General features: G+C 44.2%; 1 protein-coding gene across 5 annotated transcripts in view; it reads right to left on the reverse strand.

Moving 5' to 3' along the window:
• The window catches only part of LOC110977853 (mitogen-activated protein kinase kinase kinase kinase 4-like), a 63,119-nt gene that overhangs the window by 8,465 nt on the left and 32,544 nt on the right, over nt 1-22,110 (reverse strand). Inside the window, exons 7-21 of one of the 5 annotated variants that reach the window (XM_022232341.2) lie at nt 14,860-14,950; nt 14,467-14,652; nt 13,973-14,051; nt 13,533-13,699; nt 12,743-12,769; nt 11,748-11,829; nt 10,669-11,003; nt 8,759-8,842; nt 5,141-5,244; nt 4,608-4,762; nt 4,409-4,464; nt 4,143-4,219; nt 2,741-2,881; nt 1,805-1,939; nt 554-643 (exon numbers count right to left, since the gene is read on the reverse strand). In XM_022232341.2, the coding sequence (XP_022088033.2) occupies nt 554-643; nt 1,805-1,939; nt 2,741-2,881; nt 4,143-4,219; nt 4,409-4,464; nt 4,608-4,762; nt 5,141-5,244; nt 8,759-8,842; nt 10,669-11,003; nt 11,748-11,829; nt 12,743-12,769; nt 13,533-13,699; nt 13,973-14,051; nt 14,467-14,652; nt 14,860-14,950 (1,809 nt within the window). The remainder of the gene's footprint in view (nt 1-553; nt 644-1,804; nt 1,940-2,740; nt 2,882-4,142; nt 4,220-4,408; nt 4,465-4,607; nt 4,763-5,140; nt 5,245-8,758; nt 8,843-10,668; nt 11,004-11,747; nt 11,830-12,742; nt 12,770-13,532; nt 13,700-13,972; nt 14,052-14,466; nt 14,653-14,859; nt 14,951-22,110) is intronic. The other 4 variants (XM_022232343.2, XM_022232345.2, XM_022232342.2 and 1 more) reach the window with 4 other exon arrangements.

The raw sequence follows: 22,110 nt of genomic DNA on the forward strand, positions 1-22,110 counted from the left end.
TGATTGGACATTCCTTGAAGGTACATTGTACATGTATTTTCCAAAATCAGGATTATTTGCACGGAATCCTGCAGAGGATAGTAACAGTTTGAAAGCGTAAAAATTGCTAAAATAATCATTAATCTTTAAATGTAATATATGAAGCCAAAGAAACCTGTTGTTGGAAAAAAAACAGGTGGAAAGTAAAATATGAAGCTGGTTTCCAACTGTAACTAAAAATTAAAAATGGTTACTAAAAGAACAAAAAGTTGATTCTGGATTTTTTTTTAATTCAATTTAAATACATGCATAATGGCATTAGTTAACCAATATCAACGTATAACAGATGTACATGCTGCGAAACGAAATATCATGTAGTTCGGGCAAACAATGGTTGTAAATAAATCATCTAGGGAGTGGTGGGGAAATCCACACCATCTACACTCTCTTGTGTATAGACTGACATGCTCTGGGTTAAAAACTGAAACATCTTTCTGGGTCAGTAAAAAAAAAAGGATGCAATTTTGGGAAGGAGTAAGTTATATCAATGCGGGAGAAAATTCTGGAGTCATACCTGGGCGTGAATTGAGCTAGGATGTTTTGACGAATCACTGGTGCCCATCTGGGCATGCTCAGTGAACACGTCGTCATCGCCCCCTTCAACCTACACACATATACACATGTACAATGTATATATACATAGCCACTTGAAAAGTAAGACTGTTAAAGATGTGGTAAAAACATGCTATTGCTAGTCCAACAATGAAGACAAGGTTTCTAGACTTGACTATATTGTTACATACGGCTATTAAAGCCATATCCAAAATGAGCATTACTGTTTGCAGCTGTAACTATTCACTTTAGTGAGGCAACAGCAGAAAGTCCTAAGCCGTATCCACAGAAACCTGATTTTACATAAGGAGTTAGTCTGGTTCCCTAATACAATTTACAGACTGGCTGTAAACCTCGTGACTTCTGTACTGACTAGAGGAACCTGTAAATCCTTGGTTTTGAGTTCTATCTGGCTAGCTAGAGCTATCCGCCCCGAGCTGAAGTGCACCCCCAATCGGCGAAAGAAAGACAGGTGGTTACAAGCGGGTTCTTGCACGCGTTCTGCGTGCACACAAAGACCATACAAGCCGGAATAAATTAGTTACGCGTACTCAGCCTGCTCCGCATCAAATGCGCATGTACTTGGGTGCCTCATGGCGCGCCTATACGATGAGTACCAAAAAAAAACATACCCTCTCTTGTTCCGCTCGGAGCGGATAAATTGGGTTTGCGTTGGTGGAAGGGGTAACAGTACATGTACTTTGTTTAACTCGAGATGCCTGGAGAGACGAGGTTGTGGGGAGCTTGCAGAAATTAGGAATATTAGAAAAGGACTTCTTTCTCTTTGAAAGGGTTTGCTGGGACATTTTTCCATTCTCTCAATTAGCTGTCTCAAGGGTTATCAATGGGAAATGGCAGGCTTGACAGCAAAGGGGCATTACATTCAAATTTGGAGCATCTCCTTTCTCTGGATTTCTTTTTGGAACTTGGGACTCGGAGACACACCAGGAAACCATGGGTTATCAGGTTTTCGTAACTTCATTAAATGTCGTCACAAGTCCATTCACAAGTCCCCACATGTCTCTTACAAGTCATCCTGTCCAAAATAAAGTCACAAGTTGTTCAAATGGATTGTGACGAACACTAATCCCAGGTTTCTTGTCATAGGACGTGTGTGTCCACTTGTGAGGACTAGGGACGGACTGGACCAAAACACTTAACGTGATGCCAAGATTAAGGGCCTTGATCTGAGAATGCGGGAATCAAAACTCACCTCGTCCGAGGACGCCTTGTCCTGTGGAGCCTGGGCCTTGCCCGCGCCGATGGGGCTCTGCTGCTGCATGAGGAGATCCGGAAGGACGTCGCTGCCAACCTCCAGGTTGCTGGGCCGCGACTGGCCATCCGAAATCTGATTGGTCGACGAGAGGGACCAGACAATTTGGGGATAAATGAGATCTCGCTGTATGCCCAAGGCGGAAAAAGAGCTCAGTGAATTTGAAGCTGGTGCAGAAAGGGTAGCTAGAGAGATCGTTTGAGAAGACATATGTTGCTAGGGTTTTTTCTACCTGATGAGCAGTGGAGTGAGGCATTGCCAAGTGCAAAAGCGCAAGAGCCAATCAGAAGCTCCGTTAGATGACTGAGACAAAAGCAGGGTGATGTTACATGGCATTGGACGTGACATGTCAAGAGTGGTACTAAATTACATGGTAGCAATGCCAAGTCTGAAATTACTTCTACATGAGTACATCCATGGAAGCCAATGGCCGACACCTCAATCCTGAATTATGGAGTCCGTGAAGGCACCCTCAGTGTTGAAGATGAGAAAAATGGGGTGACTAGGAACATGTCTAAAATCTTCCTTCCCTGGTAGACACTATTTCCCAAATGCAGCGGGGGGAATCATTCTGCACGGGGATCAGTGGAAGATGGGCCATGTCTGAATTAGTTTGGCTGTGGCAAGCACGTAACACATGAGAAATGGCTGTGGCTTCGAGCCTGTGGCCCCCGGAGGCATTTGTGTCACTGCAAGCCACAGCCAAGCAATTCTGGTGCGGCTTGAGTACTAACTACATTTGTACCCATCACTGGGAGTAGGCTACAAAATGCCCTCTTTTGGTTCAGGTACAGAAGACACAGAAATGTAAATGAGTCCCCATGGGATGTGATGCCCGTGTGACCTTGGCAATGTCCATTCAGGTTCTGGTCTTACCCTTCTCGGTTGGTTAGGGCTCTCCGTCTTGGAGGATTTTCTCTGGTTGGCTGGGGAGCCCGAGTGGGGTCTCCCTAGCCCACTACCCCCTGCCTGGCTGCTGCCAGGGGGAGCCCCTTGTCTCGTCGGACCCACGTCGACCTGGAAGGAAAGAGGACGCCGTCGCAGTGAAGAGATTGAGACCCTTCGTTGGGCCTTTCCCTGTTCTACGTTTTTGTGTTTGCTTAAGGTTTAACACTAGTGATTGGAAGGGAACAACTGAAAGAGAGGCTGCACTAGCAGGGCCCTTTGCACAATTGGGCTGAAAGAGGCTGCACTTGCAAGGCCCATTGCACAGTCGAGCTGAAAGAGAGGCTGCACTTGCAAGGCCATTTGCATGGTCAGGTTGAAAAAGAGGCCGCACTGGCAGGGCCCCTTACCTACTCAAAGTTGGGTAGAAAAGGGGGCTGCACTGCACCGGCAAGTTTTACACACAGATTGAGATTCTTGGCCTTGCCTTAGAATAGGCTAACTTGAGCCAAGTTAGCCTATGCTAGCACTCACTGGTAATGCCGCAAAGAGACCAATCGGTCCTTTCAAGAAAGGCTGCACTGACCATTTTGTAAACAGTACAAAATGCTTCATTTTGTCACTGACGGTTCTCATGCTGAGTTAATTTTTGCAAGGGCTCATTGGATCTTTGCTAGGTTACGCTGAAAGTGAGACTCTTGAATGGCTCTTCACATAATGGACGAGCAATCCAATTCAAAGTACAGTACTCAAAAAAAGTTTTTTTGTAATTTTCTTCAAAGCAATGAAAGGGGTCTAGCTCTTTCATTTTTTTTGTTTGTCCAGATGGTGTTCCCATTGGAGTAAAAAACATCAAAGGCACATTTTCAGGAGTAAAATATCTCTTATAAAAAAAATATACCCAAAATAAAAAGTGGTCCTTAACATTTTTGAGTAGTGTATATGGGGTCACAGAGGACCAAGTACGGGTGTTTTAGGGTGCAACTATTTGATACAAATGGAATGAGTATTTGTTAATATACTGAGCAGATAGTTAGTGTCTTTTGCGAGGATAATGATGTGCATGCAACCATAACATTTCATTAAGATTTTGGCTAACTTGGTTTTACACCCTCTTTAACCAACTGAGTCAAAAAATTAAATGTAATATCTTCAATATTGACGAGGTCAGGTCAAGTTTTTGTGGCTGAAGCATTGGGTTTCAGGCATTTATGTTCTGCAGTAGAGAGCTTCAGCCATTGGCAACTGCTTGTTTGGGCCATGGAGAACACCTTCAGTATTTGCCATAGTGAAATCTTGGCACCAGGCTAATTGAGAAAGAGACTGACTCTAAGCCTCATAGGTTTGTGTTAGGACTCTAGTCAGGTGATAGGCATGGCAAAGGGTCTGGTACCTGTGTCCGCCCTGGTCCTGAGGGTTGGGGCACAAAGCTTGATGAACTCTCGGTGCTGATGTTACTCTCATTGGGATCTATGCAAAAAAATTCAAATCCATCATTCATTATCATTTCATGTTTATCATCACTCAGCGATAAAAGTCAAATGGAAGATAGCCTTGCTCTTCCTTGGAACCTTGCTCAAGGCCGGGAAGAAAATAAAGAAGAAATCTTATCAAATAAAATGGTAAACGTTTCATAAACAGGCTGTGGAGGTGTCTTACCTTCATGGACTACAAATGTTGCCAAGGTATCGGCATCATATTCTCCTTGCTCAGGCCTGTACAAGAAAAACAAAACGAACAATTGTGCTCATGAAAACTGCCAATTCAGTGGTACTTCTTAGCTAGAGAGCGCAACTGTGCCCCGGCAAGGCCGTTTTATGATAAAAATGGGCAGGCTTTCAGTGTGCGAGTCACTCACAGCGGCACGGGAGGTTCAGATGCCAGCACGGTGCCGTCAGGACCGCTCTCCGGCGCCTCCTCATCTTCGTCTTCGTCGTCCACGCTGCCCCCCTCGCTTCCCCCCTCGCCCTGCCCACCCATTGCACTCAGCTGGGCTGCCAGGGCATCCAAGTCCTACCAAAAAAATAAAAAAAATTAAGACTTATACAAAAGTCTAGTGAAGAAAATCTATGTAATAGGTCTTTGGAATTTGGGAAAGGAAAGCAAAAATTACAAGAAAAAAATCTGACCAAAAAAGAAGGCTTTCCAACAATATACAAAAGAGCCCCTCCCCCAATCGTTTTTGCAAAATGTACACACAATCATTTCTGGCATATCAAAATTAATATTTCTATATTTGGAGGGTCCTAAGTTTAGTCTCAGATATAGCCAAGACCAAAGTCCGTAACATGGGTTTCTTTTTCATAATTTTAACTTAGCATGGTTGACATTCACTTCATTTATAAATGTATAATTCTAAATCACAAAGAGCCATTGCCATCAACAACTCACAGCTGGGTTCTTGGGTCTGCCTTGGTTGATTGCCTGCTTGGGCTGTTCCTTCCTGACTTGGTCCGCCCTCACTTCGCTGACCTGAGCAACTTGTGGTCTGTGGGCTACAATTTGAAGAGACAAAAAAACAACACCAAATTTAAAATCGCAATAAACATCGATACACCGGACGGTATTTTCCGTGACACGGACATGTAGGAAAACAATCACATGCATGTAGACGACTGTTTTATTGTATACCAAAAAATAACTGACTAGCCATGATTGAACACTAAATTGAACAAAGTCAGGTGAGATGGAATGGAAGCCGCTGCATTCTGGTGTCTTGGACAGAAATTGCCGAGTTTGTGAAATTGGCTTCCCGTTTAGAAAAGGACTAGTGACAAACCGGTCCCTTCTTAAAAAAAAAAAGACATATTCACCAAGAACAACCCACAATAATAAAAACTACAAAAACCTTTAAAAAACAAAGACCGTGTGGGAAATCTACACCGGCTATTCTGGACCCATTTTCTACTCGGAATCAAAATAAAAGAAACAAACAAAAATTGAGCATATATGTACAGTACATAGGAAATACAGCTTATAGTTTCGGTTACTTAAAGGTCAGTGCTGTTAATGGGGGTGCAAATTGTTAACAGGAAAGGTGAGTGTGGCAGTGAAAACGTACTGCTGTTAACCCTCCTATGCAAAGATACATTCCTGAACCAGTTGTCCTATCAGTCAAAAACCAGTCCAATTTCCCATATGTGTCTGTGTACTAGGGGGAATCAAGTGGAAGGAATTTTTGACTGTTTTTGACGGTTACAACAAAAGGAGGAATTTTTGATTGTTTTTGACGGTTACAACAAAAGGAGGAATTTTTGATTGTTTTTGACGGTTAGAACAAAAGGAGGAATTTTTTACTGTTTTTGACGGTTACAACAAAAGTAGAAATTTTTTACTGTTTTTGACGGTTACAACAAAAGGAGGAATTTTGACTGTTTTTGACAGTTACAACAAAAGGAGGAATTTTGACTGTTTTTGACGGTTACAACAAAAGGAGGAATTTTTGACTGTTTTTGACAGTTACACCAAAAGGAGGGTTCATGAAATGAAAAAAAAAACGACGATTAGTGCATGTTTTTATCTGGCTGTCATTTTGGTAGGTACTGCGTGTATGTGTCCATGTCTGTTAACAGGGTGCTGTCAAAATGGATGACTGTCAAGGACTGTGTGGACTTTTCTTCTGTCAAACAGCTTTGGAGTGGCCAAAAATGGCTTTGCCTTAAACTGGCAGAGTTTTTGAACTCAAAATAACGTGAGGAAGTCAGGAACAAAAGAGGGTCAGGGAATCCCGTGTATGTGAAAGTTAGCTGCGACTACCCAATGACGTTTATGGAGGACTTCAACAAGACGTTGCATGGCGAGAAGCAAGATGAACATGGACTTCGATAAATGACTTTTTGTTAAAAGTAGCTTCCGAGAACTTCTCTCTGAGGTGTTGAAAAGCAAGCTCATGCGATGACTGCGTTTAACATAAATTTGGGGCAGGAATAAAGCTGAGCTTAAAGGGCAAAATGATGTTCTTCGTGTATAATGCCGAATTCAAAGGATTGCCAAACGCTGTTCCAAAGCAATACTACATTTTGTAACATGAGCAGTACTCTGTACGGAGTAAAGTACTGTACTGTAGGCCAAAGGTGAACCTGTTGGTTACAGGGGCTGGCTCAGTGGAACCGAATGATGGCTTACAGCAGAAAAGTTGAGCACAGATTTGCTGAACAGAGGCACTGATTTGAGGCCCATTTCAGGACCAAAATCAGTCAAATGCTCGTTGGCCGTACTGTGGGGAGGGGGATTGCCTCAGGAGGACTATCCCATTGACAGGTGAACAAATTTTCTTATTACTGTTCCTATTTCCATCAGATAAAAAAAAAAGACTCCAAGAGAACATCACTTTTTCATTCCTGTAGGACTGGGAATTGGCAAGGAAAGACTCCGTAACTGTTGGAAAGGCTTGACTTAAGTGTGGAGCAGACCGGATCGCATGCACTCTTCAAGGGACACGTTCAACAATGATTTTCAAGTCTTGCAATGAAGGGAGCACAGTGTCACAAGAAGCAGTGTATTTCTATTTTTTTTTTATAAGACATCAATGCATGGAGGGGTACATGAATCACGGCAATTCTAAGGTCGGTTATTGAGAGCAGTTCCGCAAAGTTGCCATGGCAATTGTGCAGTCACAGCAGCATCCAACGAACAGCAACCGTCGCGTGAGAGTCACTGCGGTATTAAGCTTTGAGAACAGGAGGGGAGGAGCAGGGGCGGGGGTGGGGCAGGGCGGAGTAGGCTGGGATGTAAAACTTCGCTGTAAACTACAGCAAAAGCTGCTGCACACACGCATCCGAGATTGCTGGAACTCAGTGAGAAACGAATGTAGTTTTTCAAACGCACAGCAATTCTGTTGCAGATGAGGCGATGGAGCCGTGTTAAGTGGACAAAAACTCACTGCATTGTTACGTTTAACATCAGCTGGCCGAGGTAATATAGTTGGAGGTGATGAACATGTAGCAGGGGGCCAAACAGGTAGGTATGCTCGCAGGTAAGGACACGTACTTGGTTTGGGGGATACAGAGAGGTGACTACAGACTTCCAAACATAAATACAAGAGGGGATATTTGAACACGCTTCGCCTGATGAAAGGCTGAGGGAAATGGCGACTGAAAACGTGGGCGTCTGAGCAACTGGCTACTAGCTACCTACTGTGGGGTGCGCTTGTGGATATCAAATTTGGAGGGAAAGAAAAGTGACCAATTCCCCAAGGGGATTGCTTCAACAGTGGAATCTTGTGATGAGTGCTACATTTGGTAACCTTTTTACAAGCCAGTTTTCTTTGCAGAAATCTGGAAACTGTCAGCTACTGGGATGGTTGGTCTCCATACCTGGAAATGTATTGCACATTACTATCTGCTGCTCACTGGTTAGTATATGGATACCTGCTTGGCACAGATATGCATCTTAATGTGCATGATGGCCTTGAGAAAAATGGCCACTTATCTGGTATGGCCTCTGAAGTGGCCTTAGGGATACAAAAGACCTCCAGTCATAGCCCCACTCTAAAGCTATACTATGCAAACTACTCAGTGGCCACTTGGGACAAGCAGCACCAGAAGTGGCCACTAAATTTGGCCTCCAGAAATGGCCAAAACAGATTTCCAGACTTACAACCAAATGTCCACCATGAGTTCCCGAAAGAAAATTCTCAATTTTTTTTTAATGTGGGCACTCTCTAACAAAGGTACGACATGCAACAACCAAAGCGACATCTAAAATATAATCAACCTCATGTTCTGTGAAAACAGAAAGAAGTCTACCAATTCTTCTCTTCCTCAAAACCTGGTCAATGGGCAAGCAGTAAAGGATGACAGCTTAAGCTTTATGAACAAGCGTATCATTCAAATCATGCAACTAGCCAAATCACATGCATTTCATGATTGCAAGGTGGAAAAAAAATCAGCATGCAGTAAAAGCTTCTGCCCTATCTCCCTCGAACTGGGAAGGGGGCTTATGGTGATGGGGGAAGGGGGCATATCTCAACCTCGAACCCGTGGCTGTCCGTCCTCTCCTGATACTCACCCATGTGCTGCGTTATTACCGGCTGTGCCCTGGGGGCCTCGACCCGGATTGGAGTTTTTGGTGTTGGGGGCGGGGTGTGCTCCTCTGCGAGTGGTGACAAGGCAAACGGGGTCATGCACAACAAAATAGTGGCACAACAACACGACTCGCTCACTGACACTTTTGCTCAAACCACTGGTACAAGTCTAGGTTTTTTTTTAATGGCTGCCCAGCAACAAGGTCAGAGGTCAACTTTTGGACGCCAATGGAATACAAGAATGAGTACGAGTACATGTATGCCTGACAGTAACTTGAAAGGAAACGAAAGGGAAGCGAATCATCAAACTTCTGTCAACACATGGAGACTGATTTCAGAGGAAAGAGAAAAATAAAGGAAAACACTGTCGACAGGTTTTTGAAAAAAATGTTTGGAGTTAAACAGTCCCCCACCAACACGTGTTGGGTTACCTTCGTAATAAAATGAAACACCAAATGCGGCAACATAGAAGAGTCGTACAAATGAAAATGACAACATTCAAAGATCCATCCATACCACAACACCATGCTCGGCAAATGCAACAAACACAAGTTGCTGATAAGGTCGCAGGTACATGTACCCATGTGCACACAAAAACACTGCCTCTGCCAAAGAGGCAACAAATGCTACAATTTACGACCGCATCTCACTGGGTCAGTTGATGTGTGCCGAACTAGCATGCCACAAAGCAGTTTCGAGACCAGAACTTACATGTACCTTGCAATGGAGTTCCAATGTATAAACCCTTTATTTAAACCAGACATTTTTCCCTCCCTTCCTCCAAGTTGTTGATGAGACTTCTTTGCAGTGCAGTCGTTAAGTGCAAGTTCCATTCACTGCATCGGTGCAAAAACTTAACCCCTAACTTTTGTCCAGTATTACGGAACGACCTTTACGCAATTCTGTTGCAGCCAGCATATTAGGAGAGAGCTTTTCTACACCGACTCAAACTTCGCCATCAGCATTGTCTTTTGACACCGACCTATAAGGTCATTGCATGTGCCATCCAGCTAACGGCAACACGACACATGATGCCGAGCGTGAACAGCTGATGGAATACGGTACTTTGGAAGTTACATGTCACGATACATTGTTGCCATGTGTGGAAGGGGGATTCATTTGCATTTGTATTTATAGTCTTGGTTCCAAGATCATTACTATCTGTGCTGGTGCAGTATATTATATGAATGTGCTGTAAATTGTGCCAGTCAATAGAGGGCGCTTTGTGACAGACAAGGGTCTGTATTAATAGTAACAATGATCTTGCACCGTCGGCCATCACATAGGGCCCTCTGTTGACTGGCACAATTTACAGCACGAAAGCGCTCATTTAATACACGAACATAGATAGTAACGTCTTGGAAGCAAGGCTTTTGTACCGGTACTTGCTGTGGTCAACAAACCCACAGATTTACAAGTGCCATTAACATCAGCTTAACCATGCTTTGAAAACTCTTGTGTACTGCTGACATCGCACACAGGTAGCTCACACCATTTTCTACGCCTGGAGCAGTGCATTTAGGGAGAAGCATTTTCCATCTGTGCTACAAGTGAGCCCTTTTTCGTGAGAATGACCACAAAAGCTGCCTTTCCCTTGCGCCTTTCAACCGAGTCTGTATACCAAGTCTGAGCAAAATTATGGAGAAAATGAAGACACACATTTGCACTGCACAAGAACGGAAACTTCAACAGAAAATGAAAACCGCACTCTTTTTTTCCAGTTCTGGTGATAAAACTACGAGGTGAACTCATTGAGTACAAAAGGATTTGTGAAGACAGACAAACAACAAGCAAAGGACTGACAATGTACAGAAATCTCCTGTTAACCAAACAAAGAAACAGTACTCAAATGATGATGTTTTTGTGGGGCTGAAACGAGCGGTTTGCGACTTACCCACGGCCTGGCTCAGCCTCGCTTGCTGCCGGTTCTGCGGCGGGGCTTGGGGCAGCTGGGCGCTGAGTGGTCTGCCCGGCTGACGGCCCTGGGGTTGTTGCTGCTGGGCCTGCTGCTGCTGTCTGGCCGGGGGCGGGTACTGCTGCTGCTGGGGTAGCACCGGCTGCTGCTGGTGGGGGGCCCGGCTCTGCTGGGGCGCCTGGCTGGGGATGGGCCGCAGGTTGTCTGGGGGCCGGTAGCGGGGGGCGGGCGACTCCCGGCGACGACCCTCTTCCGCCTGCAGCCGCTGGAAGTTCTTACGCAGGGTGGCCTCGCTGGGGCCAGGCAGCATGGAGCTGAAAAGGACACAAAAAAGTCAAGAACTATAACAGACAAATCCGAGGGAACTCCATTACTGCAGCAGCTCGGCACTCACGTGCATCCTTCAACTTAAACAGGTGTGCATTTTGGCAAGCCTCAAGACCCTATTGGTTAAAGGGAATGTAAAGTGTGTGCACCACATGCACGCATGCATGGTACCATCCCGGTCATAGTTTCCACTTCTGGTCAATGGATTAATCTGTGCACAGACAGTTGGGAACACTTAAATTGTTAGCATATTGATGTGCTCAGCACAAATCAGCTGGGAGCCAGTCAGAAAAACAATATAACTTACATGAAGTTTTGCCCGGTGACCTGCTTTTGCTTAGCAAATATTTTCAGTGCTTAGCGAACACGGCAGGGTAGCCCCATGAAATTGGCATCAGTGGCCAAGACACTTAGTCCATGTCCAAATGACTTGGCTGTGGCTTGAAATTACACACGATTCTACGGGGAATAGCTGCAGCTATAGCCATAGACTCAACAGCATTCAATGCAGGGGCTAATATGAGTTGCCTTATGATGAATGCTGACTGGTCTTCAACATGAGTTATTTGACCCAACTTGAAATATTCCGGCAAGTTCTTCCTCAACTCTACCAATTCTGGCAAAATTAGTTCACAGGACATCACGCAACGGACCTGACCTTCACTTTAAGAACTTATTTTGCCAACGACTTCATAAAATGAACGACGCAAACAGAAAGCTAATTTGGTTACCTGGGTTCTCCTTCGTCTTCAATTTCTCCGTCCTCTTCACTCTCATTACTGTTGTAGTCATAGTCAGTCGCTGAATCCTCCACTGGAAAGTGAAGGGGAAAGTTGTGTAAATTATGCGACTCCCGCGTTGTCATATTCTTTTGAACTGTGACGGATGATGCAGTTTCTAGTCAGAAGAGCGTGAAATGACTCACAAATCAATTTCTCCCCAAATGCAAATGACAGCAAGTGTACATGTACAAATGTATGAAAAAACTCCCAGATATCCGATCAGCCCAAAAGAGAAAAAAACTGGGGTATTCCCCAAGAAAGAGAGAAGACTTCTAGTCTGCAAAACTGAACAGGTGCTTATCAATTTGACCTTTAACCCCCAGAAGATAACAACGCATCCTTCATTGGAAATATTCAAGTTTTCTGCCAATGAACGAAAAACACTGTGACTGTGCACGAATCACATTCAGGAAACACGTGAAAAACACAAATACCGTACCAACAAAAGATTAAGGAAGATTTAACAATTTCCAGTGAGACACTGGTTTTTGTGAGTTCCGAGTGCCACGAGTTTGAGAGAAACTCGTGGTCCGGTTGAAAACGAAAAATGAGTTTCAGCACCAAGTACAGGAGTGTACGTGTAAAACATTACGCTACATACACACAAACAGTTCATGACATGACCAAGGTAAGCACATTCACCAAACCCTCCCTCCAACAAGATGCAAAGCGTGAACGGTAAGGTGTCACCGTAACATAGGAAACATCAAAGGGTGTCATGCAAAACTGTTTTGTGGTTTCAAAACAAAATTGGTATTTTTTAAAGTAGCTTATTCCACCTGGACAAATCCAACGAGCAAAACTTCACAAATCTGCAACATAGGTGTATTCAAAGTCTTCAAATAATACCAGCAGAAAGGTTGCAATAGGCTTGAACTTTTTAACAAAGCGTGACCCTGAAACAAAAAGGGAGGAGGGGGTAGTGGGGATATGAAATGTATTACCGTGTATCGGCACAGTGATTCCCTGTCCTACGGCCGCAGGAAAATGTCACGACACAAAAATTAGGCTCAGGCATCTCATCAAATGAAACTACACTCGTTAATATGTTGCCCCAAACCCTAAGCTGGGTTGATTTTTCTTTTTTTTCACTTATAAGCAAAACGTTGGCCAGAAATGATACAAAAGAGAGCTCCTTTGCGCAAAAAGTATGAAACCTTTGTGCGAAAAAATTTTCAACAGGTGGAGCACTATGTTAAATCATGTATCTATGCACACAACATCAATCGAGCCACTCCCAAAAGTTGTTCTAACAAAAATATTCCACCTGGCCCACAAACTACTTTTTTTTTCACGTCAAAATCGAAATCCTGTACAAACAAACACATTTTTCAAATTCAATCATGAAACTCTCCGGTATGAATCCTGTTTTATTTCAGGTCAAAATGATGCGAGATAAGCACTCATATGTGGCAAAAGGTTGACCTACATGTACGAATTTTCTTACACGAGTGCTTGCTACAGAGAGAAATGCAAAAACAGGACGGCAAAAGTAGAATTCCTCAGGCATTCTATTAAATTTTGTATCACACTTTGCCAATACGAACAACGACTTGGAAATACTCATTGAATCTGTTTTGAAGTGAAACTCAAATTTCAAGGGAAAGACTTTCACTCTTGACAGCTTGGCTGTTTCAAACTCACGATAACAAAATTTTTTTTCTTTCCTGAAACTGACAAGCCCGCTTGAAAAGTTTTGGGCCACAATTTCACAAGATTGGCTGAGATTCTGACCTCTCTTTTTCTTGGTGCGGTCAATGTGGTCCTTCAGCTGGATTCGAACCTGCCTCTCGTTGGGCAGGTCCTTGATGTACGGGTGCTTCAGGAGCAGTGTGGTGTTGGGGCGATCGTGGTAGTTCTTCACCAGGCACTTCTCCACAAAGTTGATGAACTTCTTACTCCTGTGTTCCACAAGGAGAGTCGGTGGCCTTACCATTTAGGGATATAGTGCAAAATTGTCCTACACAGAAGACACACTAATGGGGCAGCCTCATGGAATTTCTTTCCATTTAAACACACTTTGACAACGTTTTCAAGTCCAATTTAGCATCAATTTTTACCGGTTGTCGTTGTATCATGGGAAGTTATTATATTAATGCAACAATCATGAGACCAGAAGTTATGTCACGTCAGGGCAGACATCCTGGACAGTGTCGGAAGAAATCATCTCTTACCATTTTTTGCTCTTCAACTTGGGCGGCACGTTCCTTGGGATGAGGAAAAGTGCCCTCATGGGGTGCATGTCGCAAAGGGCTGTAAGGAAAAAAAGTTGTTTCAATTGATAATAAGTTCCAAAAGTGGCACGTAGAAAGAAAAGGTGGAAAGAGAAAGAAAATGGACAAAAAATCTGAACGAAATTTATAGCTGTTCATGATAGGTATAAACAGCTGAAAAAGTAGGAAATAATTTCAAAGTAAAAATTATGAAGTTGACCAGCAACCAAACCAACTTTGGCTATGAATTTAAGGGGTTGATGCTTTATTTTCATAATCACACAACAGTTAATTCATGGTGAAAATATGACAGGCTTTTGTTCAACAAGGCTTGTTTGCTTTCCTTCCAGCATTTTCGGATGAAGCAACGAGTTCAATACTGAAAGTTTCTTCAACAAAATTCTGTAAATGACACCAAGGGACCATCTCCAAACTAAAACTTTAGAAAAACTTACGGGGCTGTCCCTCGGCCATCTCCAGTGCGGTGATCCCCAGGGACCACAGGTCACTGCGGTTGTCGTAGGTCGCGTCAGGGTTTTCATCGCAGGCAATGACCTCGGGCGCCATCCAATACGGGGTACCGATGAAGGTGTTGCGGCGACCGATGGTCTTGTCCAGTTGGGCGCTCACCCCAAAGTCAACTGGAGAAGAAAGGAAGGGGTGGGATAAGACAAGGGGACAGACAATTTGAATTTAAGTTTCACAAATTTTGGCTTATTTATCAACTCCTAACCCATTTCGACAGAAAGTGAAGTGGCAAAAAGTTTACACTCGAGAAAAATAAAATATACACAGTGCAAAGCAATTTAATATTAACATGTGGATATTAACAAGTGAAAGAGGCTGACCTAGTTTGACCTCCGCATCCTCTGTCAGGAGTACGTTCTGCCCCTTGATATCTCTGTGGATGACATGGTTGGCATGGAGATGACTTAGACCCTAAAAGACAGAAAACACAAATACGCAGACAAATTATTAGAACTATATGACACAAATTATACATAACATACACTGTACGTGTACAATAATCTAGTGCATGGGGGAGGGGGGTACGTACTCAGAAGAAGGTCATTCCATATATGAGGGGTCCAAAAGTGTGATTTTCTGGTGTCCCCGTTACACCTGCCCTGTGTAATTTGACATGGAAATATGACTGTTATGTGCATCACTGAAGCCAACTTTGAAACACGTGTATTGTTACTTGTTTGGTAACTTAAATTACTTGATTTATAGTAAAGATTGCGGTAACACCATGTATTTATCTCTTCTTTGAGTATGTGTGGTTCTGAGAAGAACCGGGGAATAACTCGACGTTTCGAACAGTGTACTCTATCCGTCTTCAGGATCACTCTCCGCAACTGAAGCCTGTGTATGCAAAAGCATATACGGGGACGAGAAACAAATTGGACTCTGAAATTTATAGAATAACCCAGAAAGATCCTGTGTTTGACAAGGATCACATCCGTGCATGAGGCTAACAACCCAGAGGGGAATGATTCCTTCAATTTAAAAAAAAAAAATCACTGTTTCGTTTTTTGAACGATCTGTAGGAATGACAAGACAATTGAACTGTATTTCCGCCTTTGTGGGAAGTCACCTTGAGATGAACAAGTTTTTTCAGTTTTCATTTTGTCCGTGACCAAGTCACCAATTCAACACAGCTTGGCTTTTGATCTCAACACAAATAAACTTGAACTCAAGACTCAATTTCACTCTCACACTGTGTTCCCACGCTCATGATTTAAAAAGGAGAATGTTAAAAAAACAACACTAAAATTACTATTTTGCCAGGAGATGTGGCACCCACAATAGTGGGTCCATTTCCTTGCACTCAGCAACTGATATTTCGAGGCACCAGTCCAATTTCTTAGATGGCATGCTGCTGTGTGTTTATTAAACGTCTAACATTTGAAAGTCCTGGATATTTCCCAATAGGCATTGCTCAGCATGAACTGATGACACTATCAAACTGGAGTGATGCGAAAGTGCTAAAACAAACTTCCCCTCTTCCTGAAAATGTAGAACCGACAGTCTTTTGCATGCTATGCTCTGTCACCTTTTTCTTCTGAAGTTTCCGACGTGAGCTTTCCCATCGGAAACCCGAGGTAAGAGAAACCGAAAACACCATCTGCATCTGCACGCGCATTCTCGCCAATAAAACAAGCCACTCTGGCAACCAATCACCACTGGCTGCATTCTGTTCTGCACAGTGCAGATGGAAACAGAGAGTCTGCAGTTAATCAAAGGCAACTACGGGTATCGTATTTCTACATGGTCGCTTGCTATTCTCTCATGAGAAACACGGCTCTTCCCCTGCTCTCAAAAATGCAAGGCTTCGTTGTCCTGGCAATCACAACATTGGCGTCGTTGTCCTTGGTCGCCAATGCCACTGACGAGGACTGCCACAAAAAAATTTGCGAGTTTAATGCCACGGAAGGCAGCGACGTCCAGTTTACGTGCAAGAGTGCATGCAGGGGTAAACACAAACCAGCCAATGAAAGCTTTCAGTGGTTCTCAGTTTTTAAATGCACGGGGAGGCATCTCCAAGTTGTTACAGCGGACACCAAGCGCTCCATATCCTGGACTGAAAATTCTACAACTCTCCGTTTGTCTAATGTTAGCATAGAGGATGCCGGTGTGTATAAATGCAAAGCCCGACAAGAAAACTATTACATTCTCCGCATAGATGTGATCGACCCTCCGAATAAAAACCTGACTTGGCCACCCCAACTAGGAAATAGGGAGATAGCCACCATCAGTCCGGTCCAGCTGACAATCACTGCTTCTCAACACAGTCAAGGGCAGCCACAACCGGCGACACCACAGCGCAACCAAGATGCCATCCCTCCCTTGGCAACTGATGCCCGTCACCCCGGGCAACTTCAGCTCTGGATTGTCGTCTTCGGGTCTGCCAACCTTCTGCTGCACGCCGTCACGGTGTCAGTGGTGGTCTACCTGTGCACGCACCTGGGCCACCCTGCCAGCATGCAAACACCAACCACTGGATCGAGTTCAACAGAGGCAGTGTCTCTGAACCCCATGGGGGTGGTGGAATCCCTCGTCGTGCAGACGACAGAGGATGATCAGAATGCGGAGCTGACCAGTGAAATTTGGATGGGGTAGAAAAAATCCCATGCAATTCTCAACGCTCCTATTCTCGGGACTCTAAAACTCCTTAATCTGTTCACTTGTGAAAGACATTAAGTCAAATGAATGACGTCATAAATCGGATTATCTGATTAATTATGTTAATTGGCTACGACAAAAACTAGAATCTACCAAAAATCCAACACAGTACAATATCTGTATCTAATGGTGTAGTAATTTGTACAGTGCAGTCTCTGATAGACACATTGTTTGTACAGGTTCTTGTACAAACCTCAGACATCCACAGCGAGGGTCCCAAAGCCTCCGAGGGCATGCGGTATCAACTCAAGGGAAATGCTGCAAAATCAGGATTGAATTTTGGCAGATTTGGGAAACTTGGGTTTAGTTGTCAGTAACTGAATGACCAACCAACTAGAGATGCTTGAGATGAACAGCATCTTTCTTTTACATTTTTTTTTAATCAATTCCCCACCTGGAAGAAGATCATTATCAAAGGATGATTATGGGCCGTTTTCCAATACTCAACTTTGTCTCCCTCTCAGGCTTCATGTAGGAAACCAATCCTCGATTGTGAGCCTGAAGCGTTGAACTTAAATTGAAGTACTGTAATGTCAGGCTCTTTTGCATCTTACTTGATGTCTTGTGGCACTATCAGACTTACTGTTGCGCTTACAACCTCAAAGTCAGGAAGTAAAAAACCGGTTGAAGCCTGAGACGGAGCCCGAGTCGAGTATCGGAAAACGGCCATGGTTCACATGTACCTAGCTTCAAGCAAACTTGTATTCTCAATTCTGATTGGTCAATCCATGGCAACAAGTACTGATATGTAAGAGTATCACACAGTTCATATCAAACCCCTTGTAATGCGCTATTCTATTGCCGCGCACCGCTCTACTTTTACTCTAAAAGCAACACGCACATCTGCAAGATTCACTGTAAATTCAAAAGTGGCACATTTGGGTGCATAGGCCCCTGGAACATCTTCACTGCGCGTCAAGCTTGCTTGAAGATAAATTCATTGTCACGCTTGCGCTTGTGGAACATGGAATATTGATGTGCGACTGTGTCCTGCATACCACATGGCCGAGGGCCTTCATGGTACACGGGTCACAGGTGCACTACATTATTCCCTGTTCTACCCGTGCTTGTGTGATACAGCTCTCGTGTGCATATCATAAATCAATACGACAGCAATCGAGAAGACAACGAAACTGCAGTACACTGTACATTGGCTGATGTAAACTGATAACTCCTTTGTCAAACAATAAGCAACACAGCGGTTACCTTTTTTGATTTCACGTATACGAACACAGGTGTGTACATGTATCAGTGATGTAATCACACCTGAATTGTATTAATCTCTATTTCCGATTCTGCTTCAATGCACTGTTACACCCATATCCTGACCATGTAATTTCACCTCAATCTTATGTTAGTGTGACACTAATTTGTTGTCTCATTGCTTGCTGTAGGTCAACTGTACACATTCGAATAAATACCGGCAATGAAATAACGATAACTTTGAAAAAAATTTGTACCAAATTGGTTGATCTACATCTACAGTGCTGTATGTGCCTGAACTGAAGCATTTTTCTGTCTACAATTTCAGTTGGGTAGTTTGTAGTCTTGAGGAGTCGCACGCAGTCAGCCGCGCTCAAAAGATGAAATCCTGGAAGACAGGACAAGCACTGAGCCAACTTCCCTCCTCCTCTAACAAAATTGCCACAACTGCCTCAGGGCAAAGACCAGGTCCCACATATTCCATCAGTCAAGTTTTAGATCTCGATGTGCAGCTTGAAACAGCATTTTGGTGAAGTAGCCTCTCTTTCAATTTTCAGGTATTGGAGTACACAAGCAATGGCCAAGTTCAACCTGCGACCATTTTGGCAATCACTGGTTGACTGTGCGCAGCACATGCACCGCCCTACACACAAAATACTTCATGGTTACCGTGCACAATTGACCAGTGGGTGCGTACCGGCTGAACTTTACCACACTGAACACGTATAGAGGTTCTTCACGTGATGTAGCATGATGGGCAAAGAAATTTCAGGAAGCGTAACATGTCCATGGAGGTGCATGCATTTTCCAATGTGAATTTCTATTGGGCAGTTTTACGTATGCCACAATATTGAGAGACTTTGAAATCGCGCGCGTTTCCGCGCACATCCGTGTATACTGAATGCTGACCATCAAACATCACATGACAGAAAGTCCTCTATACTCGTAGTAAGACCATGTCTGGAACGGGCTTTCAGAGATTCCGGTATGGCGAGGTCTAGTGTCAGTGCATCTCTGTGTATTTCCAATGGAGTGAAGACTTAGACCTACAACCCTGGACAAATCTCCTTGGAACATGCCTCCCCCTCGCCCCCAGTTAATGTTGTTTCTCAATGGGTCGGCTGGGCCGAATCTTGGTCCAATAAATGACCGCAACGTTGAACGGGGGAGAAGGGGGATCTTTTCACTGCGCTTCCCACAAGGTGTTCCAACTATTTTGTCCAGGATTGTAGCCCCCCAGACAACAGATTCAGATGGACCCTAAGATGGAGAAGGGTCTCTTTGTCTCACATGCAATCTCCATCAGCAATCCCTAGTTGGTTTCCGGATACCACAAACTGCTTATTGGATGGAGTGAACCAGCGTTGGGATCACCAATGGAGCCCCTCTGTTACCAGTCTCGGAGAACTGTTGCACCACCAGAAGTCCTCTCCTGTGCCTGTCTTTGCCTCTCATGCCTTCCGTGATAAAACTCATCCAACCCATTAAAAGGGACTCTCAAAGAACGGTGTTGCCGTGTTCCATGTCCACAATTTTTGTATGGGGACTGCCAACCTGCAGATGACATTTCTTGATGGTGCACATGATTAAAACATAAATTACACGAACATTTGCCCTGGTGATTATTATCCATTATGTTATGTTGAAAAAAATTTTACCTACTGCTCTCACATATGGAAATTCGAAACCCCACACGGCAAAATCAATCAAAACCGAGAGTGAAAACTGCATGTGTGCACAAGTACATGAAGAAAATTGTATGCACAGATGGGCAGGTCCATTCTCACTTCTGGAACCAGCAACAGAAACAATGCACGACTGATTGCTACTGCGTGGCATCGACAGGAAATTTACATTCACAGGAAATCTGACCTGTTATCGTTAAACTCACTGCATAGGCAGGAGTTTCATTCACAGCGGAAGCCGTCACAAGGGGCGTTAGGAGGCACTTTTTGGCTTTGTTCTAATTTCTGTTTGCTGCTGACAGGAGACGTGGGTATTTTGGGGGTTCCTGCAAGATGAAATGCATCCCTTTTCTGGCGGTGGCAGCTCTGACCTTGCAGTTCGTCACGTCCCTAGCTGACGATGACCGTCACTATCTGCCAAATGGCAACGGAACTGACAACCATACATGTACAATCACCTCCTCTGGGACAGTGGCAGCATCGGTGTTCATCCAGACTGACAACATTTCAATCTGGATAACCTGGAACCGAACATCCTCAAATTTCCAGTTAAACATCACCAACGAAGGCACAACACATCTATGCACGGCTGTCATTGACTTTCCAAATAAACCCTCATGCGAGACGCCGACACAGAAAGTTACAGGGGTGACTCAAGGTGCAACTGGGACACCGACTGGGAACTGGGAAGCAACTCCTTCTCAAGGCAGCAGCGAGGGGCCACACCCAACCACCGCAAACAATGAAGAAACAGCCCAACCATTAGGCATCTGCCTCCCTGAGCAGCTGTACCTCTGCATCAGCGTCTACGCCAGCCTCCTCCTGGACCTCTTCATCGCCTCCGTGGTACTCTACCTTTGTGCCCGTAGAGGGAGCCCTACTGCTATGCCAACACCCGAGGGCGCGCTAGTCCCACGAGAGGAGGCGGAGCCAACTAAGCACAAGGAGACCGAGGGACATACAGCAAAAGAGACAACAGAGGGCAACCTGAATGCAGAGCTAACCACCGATGTTTGGATGGGGTAAAGTGGCTGCACCGAAACAGGAACCGAGTGGTCAAGACAACAAAAAACTGACGAAAACTGTAAGCAGTCATCAGCAATAGAATAAACCCTGTTTCTCTGTATCTACCCAGGACCGCAGTAAGTGTGCAGTACCCACTATCCCACGTATGTACACACAAACTGGACATGTATGTGTACATGTACATGTACGTGTCCTTTCAGGCCTCAGCAAACTTTTGATAAGACAACAGGTGTAGTTTCCCTGCGATAAAAATCCACATCGACCTCTGAGATTTTGGGTATGTATAATACATATACCTGTAGTTACATTGTACACTACACATGTACATGCAATCATGTAAAACTGTGCACCCGATGCACAATACAAAACCTCAAATTCTCCAAAGCCTGCATTTCAGGGAACGCTTCCAGTGCAAACTCTGCATACTTATAGACAAAGCCTCAAATTCTCCAAAGCTTGCACTTCAGGGAAAGCTTTCAGTGCTAACTCTGCATACATATTCTTCTCGGGGCACTTCCAGCACTTCACATCACCACGCACAGAGCGCAGTGGGATCAGATACAGTAGGCCTAACTTCTCTTCGAGGTTCAGTGCTCTCAATCTCCCCCTGCCTGCTTGTTTTTTCAGTCCTTTGCATCTCAGCAGCTGGGGGAAGGGGTAGGGCTCCCAAGTACTGTTGTTTTTGGAGAAGGGGAAGGATTCTTTGGAGTGCCGAGGGGTGGTATTACTTCACGATCGACCTACGTGCTTGACAACTTGGAAGAAATGCCACTGTCTCTCAGCATTCCTCAGGTCCTCGGTCGAAAACGATTTAATCAAAATGCAAATCAAGATTTCCGGAAGAAAAAAAGATACACAGGTCTATGGGGGCCAAAAGATTAGAGCTCTTTTGTCAGAAAAAAGACTGAAGGTTTTAAATTTACTTCTCAACGCGGGGGGGTTAATCTACATTTTAATGGTGGAAGATCCAATTTGTATGTGAGTTGAATCTCAAATGTA

This window comes from Acanthaster planci, linkage group LG14, assembly GCF_054643075.1.
Source record: "Acanthaster planci isolate LZ-2023a linkage group LG14, COTS_SCS, whole genome shotgun sequence".
Classification (NCBI taxonomy): domain Eukaryota; kingdom Metazoa; phylum Echinodermata; class Asteroidea; order Valvatida; family Acanthasteridae; genus Acanthaster; species Acanthaster planci.